We start from the raw sequence: 24,954 nt of genomic DNA, 5'->3' as shown, positions 1-24,954 counted from the left end.
AAACATAAGTAGATGTGTAGAAACGAAAGATAATCGAAGTAAGTAGAAGGAAGGTATAACGAGCAGCTTGATATTCGTGGGATGCGGAGCCCGTCTGCGTATGGACGCGGAATAAATTATCCCCGAACGTTTGTCCTTCTCCATTTCTTATTCCGATCCTCCCCCCGGACATCTTTCTCTACGATCCTTCTCCCACTTTCCCGTCTATAATGATTTCTGATTCGTAGTGGTGGGACGATACCGGAAGTGAAGTCAGAACGGCGGAACCAGACGTTCGCTCAATGGAAAGTTTGAGTCGTTTCAGTCGGTGCGAGAAGGGGCCGAGCGTGGATCGGAGTTCCGCTCGCGTGGAAAATCCGTTTCTTTCCCCCGGCCACCACAGCCACCGCACATTCCCGCTCGCGACTCACGCGTGTACGGAAGAAACTCGTCCAAGAACCGGAGAAACTCGCGCATATCGCGACTTGGCTCGGTCGCCAAACGCGAAAAAAAAATCCCCCCTTTGGTGAAAGAAGAACGAACGATCGATCTCGTTCGAGTATATACTATTCGATCGTGCTTCCCTCTAGATCGGATTGATCTAACGTTTCTTTAACGATCTTAAACAGAAGAATGTGGTGAATCGACATTGAGACCATTAATTGTGTTCTGTGCTTTTGTCTTTGCTAATTAATAAATTTTACAAAAAAATAGTGAGTGACAGCGTTTCCCTTTTACAAGGAATCATCGGAATCCGAAAAAATGGATTTTTCTTCGTTCTACCAAGATGATTTTTTTGGAAGAATTTTACAAAGAAAAAAGGAAATAACAAAACGTGTAATGTGAATATATCAATTTTCCTAAATGGGAAAAAACATAACAATACTGGTTTTAAAATAAAACTATTACATAAAATCTACGATACATTATAATTTTTATATATACTTTTTTTTTTATAGAGAAAGTATGTTAAATTTTTAATCAAAAGATTCAATTATTCGTTGCTCAGAAGCTTTATTGAAATAACATGAAGTTTTATGAAATTAAAATTACAAGTTGAACTTTTTTTTATACGTAGAATTTATTATCTTATAATAAACAGGTTCGTATAACCAAATTTTAGAAGTGATAGAAATTTTCTCAATTCTATCGATTTATAACGAAAGTATAAAGTATTAAGTATATATAATGAAAGTATTAAGTAAGAATTCGAATTTGTAGGAGGAATAATTCATTGCTCGATGAATTATTTTTTTATTTATTTTATATATATATATAATATAAAAAAATATATATAAAAAAATAATAAATTATATATATATATATATGAAATACATTTCAAGATGATTTGTCATTTTTGCCAATTTTTCATACGAAAAATTTAAATTTCATACGATATAATTCATCGAAACGTCTTTATAAAATCTAAAAAAGTTAAAATATAGTGGATGATAGAAAAAAAAGAAAAGAAAAATAAAGAACAAATAAAGATAATTGCATCATTTTACGTTTTCTTTTTGCAATGTTATTACGAGATTATATAATTTTAATCGAGACTCTGTCCTGATTCGCGAGCAAAGACGAAATACACTCAAATGTAAGGCGTAAATGAAGGGAGGATTTGAATTATGAATAAAAAGGAATTGAGAAGCCGCAAGATAAAATCTCGTTTCACCGATTAGTTGCATGATTGGCGGTTGATTCTTAGCATTTTCGAGACGAGATAAAAGATACTTTCACTTGGATGTTCCGCGATTAAAAAACGATAAGAAGGAACATCGTTGAATGCGAAAAAAAGAAAGGAAAACTCAACGAAATAACGATAGCTATAGCGACAACACAGATTGCACGATGTGGAACGTTTATTAGAGAAGTGTTCATTAAATGTGAGTGGAAATAAAGTTTTGGTGAGAATTTGCGATAGTATTTTTCAGAAATGGTCAGCCAACACGCGATGGCCACCACGGTTCGCAAAGTGAAGCAGGAGAATCGTTTGAGGCGACAGAATTTGAATCAAGGTATTTGACGTGAGATCAATCCTTCTAATAGAAGGGAAAAAAAAATAGACCGCGCATAAAATTTTAAAAAATAACGATTGTCAGTTGGTCGACTACTTTGATGATTTGTCGCTATCTCGAATCAATCGTTCTTTCTTTGCTCGTTTTGTTTCGTTTTCTCTCGTTTCTCTGGTTCGAACAAACAAAGGAAAACCGAGAATTTTAAGTATATTTAATAATAAGCATCTTCATCATTTCCAAACTTTCAAATATTTTGCTTTTTTCCATAAGTTATAAACAATTATGGATGGAAATCGATATCCAATACTATACATTATCGATCATCAATTTAGATCAAAACAAATTGAATTTTATGGAAAATCGAAATTAAATAATTTTTCTATTTTATTTCTGCGTTTGTCGCTAAGAATAAACGCGAACAAAATATTCGTTCCAGATGAGGAGGGACTTTACAAGCCTATACCACCACCGAAACCGGTGCCGAACAATCAAAAGATTCAGAACGGGCAACAGGATAACAGGGTACAAACGATAGCCGAGCAATCGTCGCGGACCGTCGTTTCGGGTATAGAGAGGAACACAACGTCAGACGAGAGCCAACTTCGAAGTTCCGGACAGAACGTTGCACCGGAATACAGGATGCCACCACTTTACGGAGAGGAACAGAGCTCGAGTCAAACTCAACAGCCGGCTAACTTGCAGACTCATAGCAGCAAATTTCCGGTAAGTGTATTCGAATACATTTATATACATTATACACGTGAACATAGGGTGTTTCCGAGAAACGGTAATTTCAAAACTATATCGAAGTTAATATAGTGATATTAAACTAAAGAAATATAAATATAAATACTTTGTTTAAATGTAACATTTCGTTCTCGTTAAAGCTATTCTCGTTTCCCTGACTTTTGATTGAATCGAGTAAATTGATCAACTTCGAGTTATTCGAATCTTATTTGATTAAAATTTCAATTTTTATCGCGTAACATAAACGGTTGCGTTTGAAAGTTGCTCGATATAAATAAAACAAGGCAAATAAAATCAAAAATCAAATTTTTTGACGAAAGAAAAATTAGTTAGTAATTCTGAGTTTAGACTTCGAATTATTATAGTGCATCGATTGCAACATTGAATAATTTGTATTTTTACTTGTATTTCTTCGTATATTCTTCCACACATGTAGAAAAGTTGTAAATTTTAAGAAATTTTAAGAAAGATATGTTATAAACGAAAGAAGAATACGTAATATTATGGCGAGTTGTTCAAACTTTTAATCTTTTCGGTCTAGTTGTGCTTACAAAGCACATCGAACCGTATCGGAATATATACTTATGTGAAATATATACATATATATATAGATGTTTAATACTTACTTCGTTATTAGGTTTCTAACTAAAATATTTTTTACATATGAAAAAAAATTTATTTTAATAAATTTATTTTAATAGCGTAAAAATGATTTTAGAATAATATTTTCTTATTTCGTATACATTCTTGAAAATTCAAATTCTATTAAATATATTTTCCTAATATAAAATTTAAATTTTATTATTTTATTTTATTATTATTATTCGAATAAAATATAAAATATAAAATAAAAATTTCATTTGGAATCACGAATTAATTACACGATAATATACAAAAAAAGAAGAAAATGTAAAATGAGAACAAATGAAGAACAAATTTTATCTTTGTACACTACTTTAAATATATATATATATATATATATTAGAATTTATGTCTAAGCGAGAATTTTATTCGCCATATTAAAAAAGTTACTCTTAATGTAAGTTTTATGGAAAAAGTGCATTTGTTTTTAAATTTTTACCGACTCTAAATATTTCATACTCTCGATTAATAGCCGATGTCGAGTGATTTGATAATCTTTGATTAAATTGATCCTGGTATTGATCCTCAATCTTGTATGTTTTTTATTTCTTTATCGGGATATAATCGGGTTTTCGTCGAACAATTAACATAGATATTTCCATTTCGCTATACTTGATCAAAATATAAAAAATTAAAATGTAAAATGTTAATGATCGACAATTATATATCTTTTCACGTCTTCCACGAAAAATTATCATTCTACTTACGTTTATATGAATAATAAAATAAAATAATAAACTTTTGTTTTAAGTTTGAACGTACACCTTGTATATATAACAGCCCAAGAATAGCACGAATATAGAAAGAATAATGTAGGCGGTTCTATGCGATGCAACCGCACGTCACGGCCAGTGGTGGTGTGTTAATTAACGATGCACCGTGTCCATTAATTCCACGTGCGCGAAAAACGTGCGTGTCTGCGTGCACTGCCACGGTAGTTACATAGTTTCGCGCCATATACAAGCATCCACCGGTTCTGGAAACTTTTGTTATAGACGCGGCGCATAGGCGTGCCGCCGTTCAATTTTACTACCACCGATAACGCGACGGGTTCCGGAGGTGTAACGGGCTGAATATGGCGATTCCAGTCGTGGACTTTGATGCACCTTCATGTACGGTGACTGGACTCGAGTCGATGAGAAAGAGAGAGAAGAAAAAGAAAAAAGAAACAGCCATGGTTAGAAGTCAAGACGTAGCGCTTTATTCGGTATGGTCTCCGCATCGACTTTCTAGCCTTCTTCTTTTTCTTTTTCTTCTTCTTCTTTTTCTTCTTTCTCTTCTTCTTTTTTCTTTTCTTCCTCCTCCTCTTCTTTTTCTTTTTCTTCTTCTTGCTCTTTCTTCTCTTCTTCTTCTTGCTCTTTATCCTCTTCTTCTTCATCTTCTTCTTCTTCTTCTATTCTTTTTTCGATGTCATCGTTTCGAAACCAAGTAAAGTCGGTGCGTGATTTTCCCTTTAATTTGCCCTCTACGCTCAAAGTTGGATCTCGTTTAAAATTTTGAGGAATCAAAATCTAGACTGCATATTTTAGATTCGGTGTTTTATCTGTTGTTCATATTAGCGAAACGTAGCGAATATAAATACAAAATGATAGGACCATGCGAACCTTCTTATGTGAATTCTTTGAGCAGTTCACGGGCTGTTATATTTCTTCAAATAGGGTTTTTTCCGATCTAGGTCATTGTTGGATTCATGAGGATTCGTAGTTGTTTACAACGGATTTCACTGATAACATGGCAGGCAGATACACGTATATATAGTATTGCTTAGATAGTGATTGTGTACAAATGCAGTAGCCGCAAAAAAAAAAGAGGTATAGATACATATAGAAGCTAGATTCGAAGGTAACGCTACGTTGTTTCGATATGAATGATGCGTTCTTCTTGTATAATATATGAGATTTCAATTTCTTAAAAAATTTCTTAAAAATGACGATACAATATATGGACTGTATAAAAGAAAAATGAATGTATGAAATTAAAAATGTCTTACGTGATATTTATATCATACGTGTATAATGATAAATAAATAAGTGAATAAAAATAATAAAAAGTTTTATAAGAAAAAAAAAAATTAAATATTCATTGATATGTCAGAATGTATTTTGCCGCGCATTTATGTTATCAATTTAATTACCGATAAGTGAATCGACTTGAAAATTTTTTTCCAAAATATTGCAAAATTTTTTAATTAAAATCATCGATCGTCCTGAAAGTAAAATTAATTCATCTATCGCATCGAGAATATATTTTATTCATATTCAGTCATATATTTCTTTTGCTGTTTCTTTTACAAATACATGTAGATGCATATATGATATTTAACTGGTTCAAAAAATATTCGTTATTCACATATTTAATTTCAATTTATATTCTTTGTAACGTACCAAATATAAATATCATTATAATAATTATCATTATATTAATAATTATAATTATAATTGTAATGCATTAACTGATGATAGGAAAAAAAATTATATTTGAGAAGAATCTATTGCTGCACTTGCTGGCAAAATTAAAGGAAAGATATTTATTCGAAACGTATCGTCTTTCGTGCAAACAAATTGTACCGATCCTAGAACAAACCGCGTAATTAGTATTGTAATTTTACAGGTATTCGGTTTTTCTTGTGCTCTACCGAGAATCAACGACTCGTTCGCTTGTCTCTTACCGTTGATGGACAAAGAACCGTACGATAAAAATACGGGCGCAAAGTCAATTCCGCGAAACAATTGTCGAGGAATATGAAGCAGCTAGCTTGATATATTCCATGACGGAGAAATGTTTATTAGAAACAATACGATGCAATACGATTGCATATATGAAACGTTTATAATGCTTTGTTCTGATCTCGATCATACGATGATTAAACGTTATTAACTTTCTCTTCTAAAATAAAAATAGTCAATTTCGATGGAAATTGTGAAACGATACGTATACGTGATATACGTGATATACGTATACATATAGTGAAAAATGGAAAACGAAAAACGAAACAAAGTTATCCGTAGGATGTGTATTGGGTCGCGAAGCTTTACGAATAAATTTTTGACGAACGTGAATGTAATAACAAGAGACGTATTAAATTCCATAGGGAAGACAAGCAAAACGCGTGAATTTAATATCCTCCTTGATGTTCCGCGTTGATCGTGTAGAAGTATATCAAAGAGACGCTCTTAAGAGCGCTTTGACATTCTCCTTTCAAGAGGAATGAAAGCATTTTATTCCCGTATCCTCCCTCCATCCCTTCGTTTCCATCCACCCCTCTTCTTCAATGCTCCATTTCTCCTCTGATATCAACTTCTTCGATCTCGGGCTTCTTTCTCTTTGAGGATAAGCAACCACTCGATCCCTGTGTGTATGACATATAAACCGGTGCATGGATGCGTGTGAGAAAAATGCGCGCGAGTTTTCTTTATAAATTGTGCGCGTGTGCACATGGGAACACGTGAGATGACTCGTTTGAAAACTCGTTCGAATGCGGCGAACTAATGAAAATTAGACCGGCGCGACGAGTTCGTTAATTCCACATTTCCGTTATGTTCAGATGTTTGAAATAATCATTTAATAATAGCGTGGCATTCGTTTCATGTGTTCGTTTCCAATGAATTTGCACTTTGATCGATAATTACGAGATTGTTCCGTAATCTTTTTTTTACATTTTTCCTTCTCTTTTTTCATTTCTTCAACAGGATTTTTTCAAAATAGTGGTAAATTGTCGTATATAGTTTATAATATAATACATATATAACAATATTATTAACTGAGAATAATGTGTGTCGTTTTTGTAATTCATAATATAAATACGAATAATTATTATTTTGTTAAGCGATCATCATTGAATAATTAATCGTAATTTTTTTCCATTAATTTATCGCTCAAAACAAACAAATTACAAACTTGTTTCAGATTTTAATTAGATATATTTGTATAATCGTTGTAATATACTAGTGATTTTTTAACACTATGCAAAGAGTCTATTTTCTAAACGTTATTTTTATTATATATCCCATTATAAGAATGGCGTTAAAAGTGACGCGTAATAGTTCCATTGACGATATATTTATCTCATAAGAAAAATATATGTTAAAGAGGGAAAATGTTATTTTATATTTTAAATTCTTCGTCTAATTTTATTCGAAAAAGTTTTCATCTTACGATATAATATCTAAAATTGATTTATACTTTCGACAAAAAAATAATAAATATTCTCATCTCATATATCAAGTTGATGCTGATAACAATCTTTAAGATAAAATAAATTGGAAGTAATTTTGAATCGGACATTAAAATATATTTCGATGTCAAAATGTCAACTATTTAAATCTTTTCGATATCTCCGTTTTTAATATCTATCTCTTCCATTACTTTTTCTTCCATCCCCTCTTTTTCTCCTTTCACTTTTATTCATCGTTCATCGATTAACGGGAAATGATAGGTCTATCTAACTTTTCGTTCGTCATTTATAGAGTGAGATATGTTAAATTATTTTTTTTTAAATGTATGATTGTGTGATATATGTAAAATTGTTTAATGTTTCATTTTTCTATTTCTTTTTTTTTAAATGATATTATTTAAACGTATTAAATATCGGGAAGTACAAGACTGATATTTATATATATATATAACAAATGCTGATTAAATACATATATCACTCGACATATTACGATTTTCAATTTTCAAACAAATATATATTTTTTTATTCATCATTCTTATAGATTTGTTAATTCAAAAATCAAACAGGCATATAATAAATTAATTTTTCTTTAAATAATATGAAAAATTTAAGATAAAATCACAATTAATAATCTAATTAAACTTTTTATAATTCACCATACAATTTTTTATAATATTCGTTGATACGTGATGTATCTTGGATAATCCATCACGATCAAATGCAACGTGCCTTGTTATAATTCGAAATAGAGAAAGATCAATAGAACGATCGAATTTTTATTATTTTCTTAATGAGTTTTGTTTTAAAGTTAGAATGTTAGAATGTTATCGAAAAACAAATTTTTCGATATATTCGGAAAAAATAAAAATACTTATTTCTATCTATTTATATTTATTTGATAAGTTTAATTTTTTTCAAAATGTTTATGTTTTGTTTGTAAAACGTAAAATGATTTTACGTATAAATAATATGGAAAATAAATAAGGAGAGCAACATATTGAATTAAATTAAATTAAAGAAAAGAAAAGAAGAGAAAAGAAAAAAAAGAAAAGAAAAAAGAAAGAGAGCAAGAAAGGAGCATAGATTTAAATGAAATACAGAATATAGCGTTTGTTAGTTGTGAGAAGAACGAAGAAGGCCCGACATGTATGTTCCACATTCTAGGTGAAGCATCGCATGGAAGATGGTGGTTCGGTGAAATCTTCGGTAACAGTTCGTTGTACATCGGTTACGTTCTTGGGAAAATTCTCAGAGATTCTGAGCTGAGACAAAGGAGGCATCATACTTGCGTACCGTTTACCGGAAGTTGAGAAGGGGGTTGCGATAGCCGTTTAGATACATCACTTTTCCTCGTGGTTCGGCCCTCCCGGAGGCGAGAACAAATCGGAACAATTGTCGACGACGACATACTTTTGTCCTATATATATATATATATTTGTATTTTCCCGACTTGACAAATTTATCCTCCCACACCTTTTGTTCCACCAACCGACAATCATATTACGTATCTTGTGTTTAAATGCTTGCGAATTATTCATAAAATCTTTCGTGAAATCTTGAGTATTCTCATCATCGAGTTTCTTTTCGTGTTTCGTTTACTTATGAAATCGCGATGCTAAAAATGATTAAATGCAATTGTTGTCTAGTATGCGGCAATATTTTAAGAACTTAAATAAGTGAATAATACTGTTAGGTAGTTAATACTGTTAAAATAATATTAAGCGATTAAGCGGAGATAGCGGATGTGATATATTAATACGATACAAACTCTGTTATTTGAAAATTTATTATCCGAATTACTTAAAGAATCAAGTATACAAATATTACGTTGATAGAAATATAATGAATGACGTCATTCTATATGCGTAATTACGATAAGATTTCCAATACGTTGAATCTTCATCACTGAACAATAGGGAACATAGGGAAGGATAATAACGTCGCAATATAATTTGCGGTTGAAATTTGTGTTAAACGAAGCGAGACGAAGATAGAGCGAAACCGGTCTATTTCCGTCTCGTTTCCGTATCTAGAGCGTATAAAGGACAACGTAATTAATTTTTAAATAACAGAAAAAAAAGTTTATTATCCCGCGATAAACCGATTAATTTCTCAAAGTACGTGTATTTCTAACGAGATGAAAAAAAAACATTTGGCACGCGTAACGATGAATCCGTTTCACAAATTATCGTATTTATAATACGCGTATAGAAGCATATTAATTGGTAAAAAGATCGAATGCCACCGATATCGGTCTTTCTACTAAGAGATCGGATCGCGATCTCAAGGCGAGCTTAGTTCAGTGACACCTCTTTTTAGACGCGTCATTATGTATATGCACGCAAAGGGTATACGAGAGGTTCGTTCGCGAGTCGTGCTCGTGAACTTCCAGATCCTGTTCTCGATCTTGTTTGGAAAAATTGAACGAACGTCGTGGAAGTGAGATCGACATTTACGATGGGAAAAAATCTTTGTCGACGTTGCCATCGTGGAAGAATCGTATTTTTAACGCGCGTCTATCACCTATGTATCGATACATAATAATAATTTTGCGTCAACAATATTATTTTACAGAGTTGGAAAAATTTAAAATACAACGAAACACATATTAGGAAACATGTTAAAATACATGTTAGGAAACTAAAAGATTTAACATAAGCAAAATGATTACGTGTGAAGTTATATTTATAAAAAATAAAACTATCATTTAAACTATTTATATATAATTATTATTATATTTAAAATATATATTATTATATTTAAAAATAATATTAACAGTTAAAATTTGTCAGATGTTGTTCTCGAGAATTTTTTTGAAATATATATTTATTTAAAAATCTCTATTTGATTCTATAATTTTTTTTATAAGATTTTGTTTTATTTAGATTTTGTATCTTTTATAAAAATTTGATTGTAATTTATTTATTTAAAACGAGGATTATAATTAAAATATAAATAATGTTTAAAAGAACAATAGAAATAAAAAATGAGCGAAATAATAATACGATCTTTTTTTATTTATAGATTGAACGCGAAGTTGTTCTACCATCGGGAGATAAAAATTCAAAGATTCCTATTCTGCACGAATACAAACAAAGAACTGCCGGAAGAGTGGCTATTGCACCGGATGCACCGATCAAGCAACAAGCTTGGGTTCAAGAGGTGAGTTAATTCTATCTAATTCTCTATAATAATTGTTAGACTAACAATAACATAATATTTTATAATATTTAGTCAGTTGCAGTGAAAAATGTTGATACACGCAATAATATACATATAATATATATAAATATCTTTATATAGATATCTTTATCTTATTTAGATATCTTTATTATATTAATTTATATTATATATTAATTTTCAATTGATTTCTAATATAACGTAACGTGTTATTATTCAACAATTAGTATCAATCAATCACAATATGATATATGATATGATATGATATACGTGACTTAAATAATTTAATTATGTTTTATATTCTCTTAATTTATGCATTTATAATAATCGATCAATATCAACGTTTATTGTTTATTTTGGAAAAAAATCTAAAAGTTTTGAATGACTTTCGAGTTTTACGTATCTTTGATAAAGCATATTTAAATATTAAATATTAAATATTAAATACTTAAATATTATTTTTATTTCACGCGAAATGTCTCGTGATCTTCCATCAAATCGATAAAGTTCAGCAAAATGTTAAAGGTCGAATTTATACGCATGAAAACACCATATTATTTCTTTTTACGGTTTACTATAAAATCCGACCACTTGTTGAAAATGGAGCCCTTATTGATCTCTCTCTCTGTATATATATATATATATATATATACATCATACGTATAAATCGTGGGTTGACCGTGTGAAAACGCAATTAAGCAGTTAATCGTCGTAAAATCGCGATCATTGCAAAATCATTGATTGGCTCACGCGAGTGTGACTCGTGTACTGGTCAGACACCTACGTAAATTGTTCGAGGTGTGAGTAGGTGGCGATAATACACGTGCCACGGGATATTGTTTCATGATCGTAGGTTAGAGACGGATGTGAGCGTCAAAGGGCGTGCAAAGAATGTAGAAAATTATCTTTTGGTTTGATCCGTGTTCGAATCTGTTTTTTCTTTCTCTATCTACTCCCACTCCTGCAACCGGTGTTTCAATTATCATTCATGTTTGCCGATGAAACGCTGTTTTTGAAACTGGGCACTAATTAGAATCACGTTAATTACGTTTTAATAGGCGATGATGATCATGTTTCACGAGTGAATCAACGCTCTGTATAAAATAGCTTTAAACGTCTGATTTTAATTATGCTAATATATACGTGTATACATATAAATATTTAAGAAAATATATTTTTCTATCAAAATTGTGTTATAATATCTACTAATAAATTGTTAATCCTCTGCTAAAGATCAGATTCATTCCGTATTCATTCCGTATCAGATCGATTCCGTATTATAAATAGATGATATTGTTAGATATCGTATGCTTATTATATATATATATATATATTATATATATATTATGTATTTTATATTATATATTATATATTATTATATGTTATATATTATTATTATATGTTTGTATATTATTATTATTATATATTGTGAAATAAAAAAAATATAACGGAAAAAAATTATCCAATCGAATATAAATTAGGATTATAGAATTTGAACATATGTGATAAAATAATATGATAATGTGCAAAATATATTTTATGATATATTTTATATATAATAACAATTCAAACGTTATCATTATATGAATAACAAGATTTGATAAAATGTAATATTATAAAACATTGTTTTTCACAATCGCTAATGAAAATATCAGTGCGTGCGTGGATTTTTTTCGTGGATAAAATCAACCTATTGTTTTTGACGATGTAGGCGGTCTGCAAATCTGTTACTTGCTTCTCTTTTCTTGTTCTTACTTTGTAATTACTTTCATCATATCATATCGCGTCTATCTTTTCTTTAACTACCATAGAGATTGAGGGAAAAAATAATTTTGCATAGACATATAATTTATACGTTAAATTTAGATAAAGATAAAATGATGCGATTTCTTTTATTTTTAATAGGAAAATGTGTATTTAATCATATATTTTTGTATTCGAAATGATTCAATCACATCGAATAAATTCGAAAATTTCGATACTTTTTAACGTCTTTTTCCATTTGAAGCGATTTGTCCAATTTGAAAAGAATCTTTACGAACGTGTTGACAATTGTATCAATTTATTTTAATTTTGTTCTTGAAATTTTTCCATTCAATTCAGATTAATGGTTGGAACGCGAAGAAATGGTAAAAAATTGATCAAAGTTAAGGACATTTCGTGTGCACGGAAATCATGAAATATTCATAGCTCGATGTGCGTCAAACGAACGAGGAGAATGTTGCGGAGTTAAACATAGTCATGTTCATTTTAAGGTATGCTTTAAAGTATACGTGGAATCAACCTCGCTCGTTTACGATACTATGTATCAAAAACTATAGTTACTAACTTTGTAGATATTTATATTGATTATTTTATCGTGTGAAAATACTTTTTTTAATTATTTTTAATTATTTAATTATTATATTGTTTAATTATCAGATTGTTTGATGAGAATGGTAAGAAATGTTCTCTAAATTTCTCTTGTTAATCTATATTTAAATTAATAGTTCTTTAAAGTAATAACGGATATGATGTTACGTACTTTGATTTTTAGATCGATATATCGGCATGCGTCTCGCGATGTAATTGCCTCTTGAATCGAAATTTATTAATCGTCGCCGAAAATTCTTCGATATTTCAATTCAAAAAATAAAGACTAGAAAAGTATATGATATTTTATAATACTTTATAAGTTACGATCGAAATAATAATATTTTTCTTTTATATTTTTATTATATAAAATAGAGAGAGAGAAAAAAAAGAAAGAAAAGAAAAAAAAATCAACGCCACATGTATGTAACGACTAAAATGAAATATAAAATGATACAACACGAGGAATAAATGTAACTAAAGTGAATAAATAAAGTACATACTTGTACTTTCATTTACGAAGAATTTTTGAAGAAATTAAAATTAACCAATGATGAACAAGTGTGGAAATTAATTACGAAAGAAAAAGAGGAAAGAAAAATACGAAAGATGTTCGAATCAGGACGAACGGAAGATATAACGTAAGAACGTTAGTTGAAAACGATCGATTAACATTTTAAATTCGATTTTTCGTCGGCTGTGAAATTCATACGTTAGATTTAGCGCGGTGTAATCTTCAACACGGTAGCTGTGTGCAGGGATCATAAGTCAGAAAATCTTTTTTCGTATGCGCAAAGCGTGTCACGGAGCCCTACGGGCACACAACTTGGCTGGCCCCTCTTTCCCTACCATCCTCTCTCTTTCTATCTATCAGGATGACAGTGTCAGTTGTTATTCCAACCGCATCCCTTCCTAAGAACCGGGAGGATTCAGTCCGACAACTTTGAAATTCCCTCTGCGGTTTAAACGGACACGTTGCCATTAGCCGCCCGCTGTCCTCTTCCACGGAGAATTGTTTTCGGTGGATTCCGGTAAATTGCGTCGAGAAATTTCCCTCTACTCAGCTCAGCTCTGCGCTGAGAAATGTGCGTTTTATTTCGCGCGAGAGAATATTCGTAAGACAAAGATGATTCGAGTAAGTTATTCGGAGAAAAACTCCGACAGGAAATAAATTGATAATTTATTCATCGATTGGTAAAAATTTCGCAACTTTTTTCACCACTTTGCATATCACGTAACATTATAATATACTGGAAAATATATTTTTGGAAAGGATGGCAATTTTCTCAAGTTAATAGGATTACGAAAATTTAATTGATAATTATATTTCAACTTGTAATTTTATATATAATCTCCGTTATTCATCGAGAAAATTTTCCATTGCCATAAATGGCAATAAATGAGAATAATTGATACAATTATCACGACAATCTTGTTGAAACGAGTAATTTTTTCACAAGCGTGTTCTCAAAATTCTCAAAAAAGAAAAAGAAAAAAAAATTAAAAGTAGAACAATTTAATAACGAATCCCATATTTTCCTTTGCTGCGTATTATACGTAAAAATATCTTCATTAATTAAGAGCAGATTAATTGCTCGTACGTGTTCCAAAAGTTTCAGAAATTTCTTTTCCAATTATTTTATATCGCATTCACAGAAATAAACTTTTCGGATCCGAAATCTGATCAAATAGAACTGAAAGAGGAATAAAAGTAACTCCATCCATTTAGATTTCGGTTTATCGGTGTCGGAAACATTTCAATTAGAGAATTATGTAAAATAACGCGAATGGAAATACAAAATACGAACGGACGAGAGAAGGTAGATTGGATCGAGTGAAGGGTGGAACGACACGTTGAAAGGACGATGTAAACGATTTTTCAGGGAACTCAGATGCAAGAAGTGAGACAAGAGGGCCAAGCGAGGAGTTATCAAGCAGCGGAATCTTACGCGTAAATATCCTCCTTGTATCGCACCGCATGGTGAATCCGAGAATTGATTTTCCCCGATAAAATGGCAATTTCTCCGAAGGTCGACGTCGGTTGGATTGGCGCCAAGGACGGCCAAGATCGATGAGGAGAAAAGCAAATCAATCTCGAGGACTTATCACACGATTAAGGACATGATATCGAGCCGTTTCGGGCAGAGTCGCAAGGATGTTGAGCCGGAACCGGAGGCGAGTTTGAACAACGTTACGGAAGAATTGAGAAAATCGAGTAGGAGCATCGATGAGGAGGAGGCCAAAAAGAAGGATGGGATTTATGGAAAACCGCGGGCTCAAGATCCTCCCCTTAATATGCAACAATATCCGAAGAATGCTTGTGGTAAGTATTACTTTGTCAATCAATTAAGATTTAGAGGATTTAACAAAAGAGAAAAGTTAAGTTTTTCTTCGACTTAATTAATTTCTTAAATTTATATTACTTGGCAAGATTATGTAGAAGGAAGGAAAAATTTAACTCGTAAAATTGCAAAGAAACAACGAAAAATTAACAAATACGATAACGTTGATATTTTATATACGAAAAATGGTTTTTAAAGCTAGTTAAACTAGGTCACTTGGATAGTTGGTTGGAAACCAATCGACCATTCGCTTGGAAATTCGGGATCCTTTACTTTACAGCTAATAGGGTTGAAGGTTTCTTTATCGGTAACGAAATCGGTTCGCGACGTCACACTTTCACGATTCACTTTTTAATGGACTCTACATTTAGCTATATTCTAATTCCGTTCCATCCAATCTATCTTTCGTCCAAAAATCGACATCTGTCTATCCTGTATTATTAATTTTAAAAATTAATTAGAAAGAGAAGGGAGAGAGAGAAGAATGAAATAAAACGTATGAAAGAAAGAGAAAAAAATTTTTTCCGATAAGCAAAATGGAGTAAAAAATTTACAGAATTATAACATCGTGAATTTATAGTGGTTTTTAGAAATTCAACTTTCGATTCAAATATATTATAATGCTTTCCGTCTATTCGTGGAACAGGTAATGCAAGCACTGAATAAAATTCAACGTGAAACGTGTTTTCGTGCGAAGAATTTTCGATAATAGAATTTGATAAAATATTTATATCGTAATAATACATGTAAACCGAATATATTTTCACAAGAATTATTTTCGTTTAAAATCATTTTTTTAATATATATTTGATTATCGAATTCATTTTAAAAATTATTGTTGTTTAAAATTTTTTTCTAATCATTTTCTAAAAAAAAAAATAACTATTACATAATGATATATAAAAATTTTGGAAAATTTACTCATAAATGCAAATATTGTAAAAGAAAAAAAAAGAAAATTTATAAACAAATATAAGCAGCATTATGTTGGAACAAAAATAATATTCTATTTAATTAACGTAAATTGGTAACAGTATATTAAAATACTCTTGTCAAGTGGAAGTAAAAAGAAACAATGCAATGATTCAAGTTCGATCAGGATCATTGATTAAATTTTTATTTATTTTAATTAGTCGAATGAGAGACAACATGAAACGTAACAAGAATAAATAAGTTGTATACAGAATGTTACGAAATGAAACTCTCTGTACATTATTCTACTGTAAATTCTACTGTAAATATTAGATAATTTAATCGTTAATAAAACGAAAGAAATAAGTTAAAAATTAGAAACATATTTATATCAATTAGATATTTTATCGTTTATTTTGCTATAAATGCTCAAATTATTTTTTCATAAAATTTTTTATTATGCGGATATATCGTTTCAACTTTATTATTTTATAGATAATTATTTTCTAAATAATTAAACTTTTTAAACTTTGTGCATAAAGATTACAGTTTATCATTCACGGAAAACAATTTTATTTTTGTTCATCTCGCGAATTATCATATCGTATGATGAACTTTCGTAAATGAATATTTAGAAAAAACATTTTATATATAACGTGTCGATATTGCTTATTTAAACCACCTGTCACCATCCATCATCTATGATGTAAGGACGACAACGTTTACGTAACATTATTTGAAAATGGTTTAGGTCAGTACGGACACTCGTATAGTTATCTGAACAATCAGCAGAACGTACCGCTTCCTGGACAACTTCAACCAACGTCGCAAATTCAACCCAATTTACCGGGTCAAAGTGCTCAGCTTCACGTGACGCATCACACTCCACCAGGAGGAGTTCAAACGGTTCATCAAACTCAAGTTGCTGGTTTCGGGCAATCGGCGACAGGTGGACAGCAGGTGCAAAACGTTGCTAGGGAATACGTCGTACAGGGACCATCTGGATTGCCGAGTCAGCAATTGCATCAAGCACTTCATCAGAATCCTCAGAACCAGGTAATCTTTGATTTCCTTACAATTCAGTCTTTCAACTGGTTGTTTTATTTCACTTACGAATTGAAATTCTTTCTCTATTGATGAATAAGTAGGGCAAATAAGCGTGAAAGTTATTACGATGAAAATTACTTTGACAGCCAGCAATTTTCTTTTGATAGACAAAGAAGATGTTTACTTCTTTTAAATATGAATCGACGTTGTTATGTGAATATACATTTGAAGTTTTATTAAAAAATTATTATAAAAAAATACGAAATATAAAGTAATTTATGACATTACATTAGAATAGTATACGTTAGAATAGATACATTTCTGGATAATCGATCTAGACTTCGAGAAAAAGTGAAATGTCTCTATTTTAATATTATAACGTGTACTCGTTTAGAATAAATTAAAAAATATTCTATTTTCCGATGGTCTATAATTTTATTTCAATGATAATATTTTTTGTCGGACAATAGAAATGGCAAATGAGAATTTATCACTTTGAAATAAAATAAAATAATGCTATAAAAAATATAAAGATATGAAAAAATTGCGTATTTTTAATTAAAAAATTGGAATATGGGAGGAATTTATTGGAAAAATTTTCAATTTTCCTATAATGAATTTAAAAAATTTAAAAAGTTTTATCATTCGTTAGTTCCTGCATCTGTTCTAAACAATAAATAAAACGTTTAACAATTGAAAGAAAAACATTAATTTTCTAATCAAGATTATCGATAATTATTACAATCTTAATGATTAAATTTATGATATCAATAATTTTTAATATACTATAGATTAAACTCGTGAAATAAAAAATATATATTACGAATAAATTTGATTTAATAAAACTTCGCTTTAATTGGAATATACTTGGAAAAATTTACCAATGATTAAAAACATTTAGAAATACATATCGTTAATTTTTACATTAAAAAATCTAACTTGTTTTTTCATCCGATAAATAATTATACTTTTAAATTTTGAATTTCATTGCAATCCATGAACGACGATAAATTGAACAAAACAACTTATTTTCTCGCTATCATTATCGATCGTTTTTAAATATTCAACGAGACAATAGTTCCTCGTAATAGATTTCGATTGGAATTATTCGCAGAAGTATTTTTAGACACCATTTTTTCCCACCATTCTCGTTTCAAACAAAAATTTCATGTGAAAATTCTACATCTTTCAACAACAAGAAAAATATTTCCGATGGACACATCGGATGAATTGGCTGATGACTATTTCCGGCTTGAGCAGCGGAAAAGTTATTTTTTATGTAAAAAAAAAAAAAAAAAAAGAAATCTTTTCCTCATATAAATTCCTTGTAAAAAGAGGTATATAATGCGACACATCCTATTCAAATAGCCAGTGTACGCGATACGTATTCCATATTTATGCCATCTAAAGCCGACCACACGCAACACGATGCACAGTGCGTACCTTCGAAATTTATTCGCATCTCGAAACAACGCGTCACATTTGGTTAAATTTTGCTTTAAGATATCGACAAATTTTTGATCGGTCTCTTTATTCCCTGACAGTATTTGATACGTACTGTAATTTAACGGTACTTATTACCGAGGAAAAAGTTTAAGTTTCTAACTAAATTCTTGATTTTTGCGATAGACTCGTTGTTGATTGTTGATTCTTACTTTATTCAAATCTAATTGAAGAAAATTTTCATCATTTTTTTTTCTTGCAACTCGTCCATGAGTTATCATAACGGTACGTTATTAAAGACAATTAATTAACGTAATTGCAGAAAATCGGCGAATCGCTGCGAATGGCGTTTCTAATTAATATGTAATATAATTAATGGGAATGCAAATTGCTGTTAGAAGCAGCGAGTGGTAAAAAAATAAGAATGCGAATATATTGGCATCTTACTTCCGCGCTCGAGACGCGAGTAAACTGACAACTAAATTACTAATGCACGGATAATAGGTAAAGTTGTTACGGTACGGCGTCATTACATTCTGAAAGATGTTGTTAGCTTATTACAAGAATTCCTCCGATACAATTATTTATTTGAAAGGTACTGTAATTAGATATCTCGTGGATATCTTTCGATTTGAGATATCTATATTTTAGATTAAGATAGATATATTTAAATGCGATAATACATTATATATGTATTATGACAAATAATAATAATATAATAATATAATAATAATATAAAATTGGTAAAAAATATATATTCGAAAACGTGTTAATTTTGTAAAAAAATCGAAAAAAAACGAAATTTCTTCTAAATTCGAAAAAGTTTAATCGATTAATCGACAAATCGTTTCCCGTGTCAGAGCCAGAGCACGCAGATGCAAAAATCTCATGGTCTACCGATTCAACCTCATCAAGTGGGGAATTCGATGCAACCATCGAATCAAAACTTTCAAAGCGCTCAACAATTGATGCATCAGAATCAGAGTCATCATCAGAGCCCTAGATTCGCCCAACAACACGCGCAGAACATGCACCAACGTCAACTTATTCAACAGATGCATCAACAACAATTGGCCGGGCAGCAGAATGCCAACCAGCCAGGAGTTAGGAACGTGCAACAGAGTTATTTCTCGAACAACGTGTCTTATCAGCAGTACCAGCAAGCTCGACAAGCTATGTCAAGATCTCAGATCGATCTACCCAGCACTTCGAGACAAGCTCAAGAACTGAGGTTGCCCGGCCAAGAAGTATATTATCATTACGCTCAAGGTCGACCTAGGTACGGTGTACCGCAAGTGTACATGAAGACCGAAAGTAACCAAGAGGCCGAGTTCCAAAGAAGAAACTCGACTAAAGGTATCGAGAAAGCTGCTTCCCAACCGCAACTCTGCTACGAGGATGAGAGGGTTAACGATCCCCAATCGAGGAATCCAGTAATAGATCCTATTAAGGGTCTAACGGTTGATCCATTGGACAAGGAACGGTACGAGATCACAGTGGAGGATCATGGTAGTGGAGTAACAGCCGAGTTTGGAAGAAGCGATTCTCAAAGAAAGGACGACTATCGACCGGAGACAAGCTTCGGTATACGCAGAGATGACGCTGTCAGGTGTTCGAAAAGAGAACAAGAGCAAATAGGGATGGGTGGGCAAGATGGACAGGAATCGGAAGGAAGTTCGGTGCAGAAGAGGATCGAGGAGTTGCAGAAACGAGCCGAGGAGAATCATTATAACGGGAAAATGTCGAAGGAAGGTATGGAAGGGGTGGAGGTGGGCAAAAGTTCGTCAACGACGAAAATTGGAAATGGCGATGGACCAAAGAGAATGGAGAATCAATACGCAAAGGATCTTGTTCCGGCGAAACCCGAGGTAAGAAAAGACGAGCTGGAACATGGGATCGGTCGATTGAAAATCCAAAATCAGGGATCAGGATCAGATTATGACAAAGCCGGCCAGAGTTCCTCAAATGTTGATTCGGGGAGAGGATCGGCCGTTTATTCCAGCGGAAGGCGGCCACCACCGGAAGATCAAACTCATCAACCAGGTTTGTTGTTTGCCAATTTCTTTACTCGCCGCGATAAATGCTTCCACAATTTCTCTAAACATTCGTTGTCCAAATATTCTTTGAACTTGAAATGATAATAATATATTTATGAGCCGTTTTTGGAGAATCGAATTTAAAGTCGAATTAAAACAAGTACGAATTTTTATTAAAATAAAAATTTTTCTAGTAAAGAAACAACTTGACATTTTTTTATATAAAAATTTTTTTTTATTTTTTTATTTTTTATTTTTATTTTTATTTTTTTATTTTTTTGCGTTTGTTTCGGTCTCTAGATTCGATCCTTCAAAGATATCTCATGAATATATTAATATTCTATACGATTATTCGAAAAATATTTTAACTAATATATTACAATTTTTTGTAATATGATAGGTAAAAAATTGGTAATAGAAGATAAATGATCGATTTTTATCCGTATTTCCAGTACAAGATTCAGAATGGGTGGACATTGTGGAATCCGAATTGAGAAATATTTTAGAGCCAAGAGATGTGCCCGCTATGGCGCATTCCACTCTATCTGAAAGCGTATCATCGGTAACTCCACCCCTGCCGCCGCTTTCACCCCATGAAAGTCCCAGAACACCGAGAAATCGATACTCGGCGAGGTAACGTTACTTCGAACAGATCTCTTCTCGTCTCGTAACCGATGTCACTTCCGGTCACTGCTCTCTCAGCTTGCTTCCGATTAATTCCCCTCTCCGCGTAGATCGAAACACCGATATCGATCAAAATGTTGAGCATATACTGTAGACCGTAGATCGAGCATGCTTTTTTAAAAAACATAACAGAGGTTATCGAAACTAGAGCCAATTTTCTTTTTCCTTCATTTTCTTCAATTAAAAAAAATTTTAGCGATATCGTTAATTGTTTAACGCTTAGTAATAAATATATCTATCGTTTATTTATTCTCATTATTGAATTGTCTACAAGTTATTCTTTTTCAATTTAATGTTTTCAAAAATTATGACGATACGAAAATAAAATTATTCGTCTTTATCATCTTTTTTATTTACAACAAATATTGGCAAATATCAAGAAATAATAACGTAAACGTTTTAAAATAACAATTTTTGAAAAATATTTTTCAAAGTAAAAAAAAAACCTTACATAAGAAGCGAGGAATTATTTTTAATGAAAACCACAATTACATTTAACACATCTCTTCATATTTATTTCTTTCGAACATTTCCATTCTAAACGTATTAAACGTATCCATTAAATACATACATGAAGAAATATTATATGTAAAAATTGTATATTTAAAAATGAACAAAACATATATATATATATATGAGGAAAAAAGTTTAAAATATCAATGTATAGCATGTATTTGTTTTCCATTGAATCTTTTATTTAATATACATTATTTATATATTTAGTATACATCATAGAACTTGTTTCGGATGAAATTTAACCATCTTTTTGCGGCTTTCTTCGCGATGCTAACAGTTGCATGTTTGTGGGTCTTTTAGCTTACCATACGGATCGAAACCTAATTACAGCGATTACAGCAAGGCCATGGAGAAGAGAGGATTCTCGAGTAGTTCGAAGCATCGTGGTGCCTCGACTTCCAAGAAAGAAGCTGCTAAGAAATTCTCTCATCGTGAGTGATCTTTTTTTTTTGTTCACGTATTGATGATTATTCGTTCCTTGAGATTATAACTTATGTTTATTCAGTTTTCGGTGTCGAAGCTGGCGATTTAACTTCGACCACAACTGGACTCGATTTAGATTCGATGTTGGATAGAAGTGATTCTGATTTAAGCACGAATGACGCGAGAACGATTAGGAAACAATTGGAGGGTTTGGAAAATATGTATAGCGAGGTAAGACGTATTTTTATAGAAAATTTTGAAATATTGATTTTTTCAATATTTTTCTTTTCATATTCGAATAATATTCTATATCATGTGTGATGCGATATGCAAAAAGAACAAATGTTAATAAGAAGGAAAATTTTTTTGCATCCAAAGGAAAAAGATTTCATTTTTCATTTATAGTAACGATAAGTCGATAACTTCTATTTCTTTTTTATATACATTTTACATGTATATCGATTATATTGGATCGATATGTTTATTTTAGATTTTTGAATAACGAATTTATTACTAAATTCGTATCAATATTTTAGCGATTTCGACCGATATAATTTTAAATTTAGCTCGTCAATCTTCGTATAAGGTTAAATATAAGGGAAATAATAATTTCTTGTACATAGAAATGATCTTATTTTCAAGAGAACATATCGTTGCAAAATTTTTTCTTAATTTTTAGTTTATTAATTCGATAGCGATAAATCTTTTTAAATTTTCGATAATATTAAATGGTCATTACGTTAAATATTCTTTTGATTTTTTGAAATTATTATATCTTTTCGTATTGAATTATTTACTATTTTCTTTTTTAATTGCATTTTTTTCCGTATAATGAATTTTCTAATTTGTTTTCTATTTTTTTAAGTTGTGCTTATCATAGATTTCGTTATTTTTATCACACGAAATACACATTATTTGTACCTGATTATCCTATCCTCGCGATTAACGTAATATTCTTTTGCATTGGTATTTTTAACATCTGGAGATTCGAACATTGACTTTTATCTCCAAGTCGCATTTTTAAATTTGATAGAAACGATGGATAACAAAATAAATTGAAATATATCCATCTATATCGTGACATAAAGAGTTATAATACATTGGATTATGAATATATTACAGGTATTGAAATTACTCGGTGGAAGTGTGAAAAAGAGACGTAAAGCCAGAGGCTTAGCCAGTTATGGTTCCGTCTCATCATTGCCGACATCATCCGTCTCGTCCAGACCACCTGTAACGAGGCACCATGATAAACGTAGATCCCACGCGATTGACGACAGAATGAAGAAAGCCAAAGATATCAAGGTCAGTTAGAGAAATTATTTTATTTCACGAAATTTCTTGTCGGTAAAGATAAAATAAAACTGTCCATTTTATAAATTTATTAAATAAAAAAATTATGAGCTGAATTTTTAACTTTTTAAACTCCTATGAATATATTGACGTCTTGTATTATTTCAATGTTTTTAAAATTTATTCCACATATTATGTTATATAACGTGGAATTGATTAAAGATTATCGTTGCATCGTTACAGAGCATTAACAAACGCTTTCAACGACTAGAATCTCATGTGGTTACACTTGCCAGATCGGTAGCACACCTGAGTTCAGAGATGAGAACGCAACATTTAATGATACAGGTGAGAGAGAGTCTCGTTAATATTTATCGAACGAATAGTTAGAATAGTTTGGAAATGATGTTAAAAGATCTTTTATGGCAGTTATTTTTATAGAGAAGAAGTTTTCTATCGTATTTTATTCAATTTTTTATCAACATATTAAATCTGTATTTCGATATAAATTCATCCAATTTTTTCAATTTATGAATCGATATCGAATTATCTTCGAATCAGATCCAACAACAAAAGAGTGTAACAAATTGGAAAGAGAGTAAAAATAAGCGGAAAAACGAGTCGAAACTCACTACTATCAGGTATTCGCAGGAAATGGAGAACATAAGGGGAGAGATTGCTGCACTGAGGACCCAAACGAGTATGGCAATGGTGAGATCGCAGTCTCAACCATTGATCAAGGATTCGGAACTACCAGCTCTCTCCAATCCTTCCAGAGTGAAAAAACTCACCAAGTTTTTCGGCACGGAACCACCGCTCATCAGACTATTCCTCAGGGAACTTGGGTATGAGGTAAGTAATTCGAATCATCGCTTTCTTTCTTCTTTTAATAATCTTTCAAAAGATTATCGTCAATATGCATTCTCTCTCTCTCTCTCTCTCTCTCTCTCTCTCTCTCTCTCTCTTTCTCTTTCTCTCTCTCTCTCTCCTTCTCTCTCTCTATTAACTTTTATATTAAAATAAATATTATACAGATATCAATTGTTAGAATCTGTAATTTTTATTTTTATACATATTGAAACATTTATTTATTTATTTAACATTTTTAACATTTAATTTTAATATTAATTTTAATATTTTAATATTTTAACATTTATTAAAATATT

The 24,954-nt window shown here is 31.1% G+C and overlaps 1 protein-coding gene across 7 annotated transcripts in view; it reads left to right on the top strand.

Annotated features, from left to right (window-relative positions):
* Window positions 1-24,954, top strand: part of LOC108004049 (uncharacterized) — a 53,117-nt gene that overhangs the window by 22,667 nt on the left and 5,496 nt on the right. For 4 of the 7 annotated variants that reach the window (XM_028669809.2, XM_062084169.1, XM_062084165.1 and 1 more), the window contains 12 exons: window positions 2,434-2,720; window positions 10,585-10,722; window positions 14,976-15,043; window positions 15,123-15,415; window positions 17,098-17,402; window positions 19,697-20,879; window positions 21,325-21,505; window positions 22,373-22,503; window positions 22,578-22,726; window positions 23,618-23,800; window positions 24,032-24,136; window positions 24,440-24,640. In XM_028669809.2, coding sequence (XP_028525610.2) covers window positions 2,434-2,720; window positions 10,585-10,722; window positions 14,976-15,043; window positions 15,123-15,415; window positions 17,098-17,402; window positions 19,697-20,879; window positions 21,325-21,505; window positions 22,373-22,503; window positions 22,578-22,726; window positions 23,618-23,800; window positions 24,032-24,136; window positions 24,440-24,640 — 3,224 coding nt within the window. Of the gene's footprint in view, window positions 1-1,323; window positions 1,998-2,433; window positions 2,721-10,584; window positions 10,723-14,975; window positions 15,044-15,122; window positions 15,416-17,097; window positions 17,403-19,696; window positions 20,880-21,324; window positions 21,506-22,372; window positions 22,504-22,577; window positions 22,727-23,617; window positions 23,801-24,031; window positions 24,137-24,429; window positions 24,641-24,954 lie in introns of those variants that run through there. The other 3 variants (XM_017066702.3, XM_062084166.1, XM_062084167.1) reach the window with 3 other exon arrangements.

The sequence above is a fragment of the Apis cerana genome, linkage group LG13 (assembly GCF_029169275.1).
Source record: "Apis cerana isolate GH-2021 linkage group LG13, AcerK_1.0, whole genome shotgun sequence".
In the NCBI taxonomy this organism is placed as follows: Eukaryota; Metazoa; Arthropoda; class Insecta; order Hymenoptera; family Apidae; genus Apis; species Apis cerana.
The sequence above is the reverse complement of the archived record's forward strand: the minus strand, read 5'-3'. Positions and strand labels throughout refer to the sequence as shown.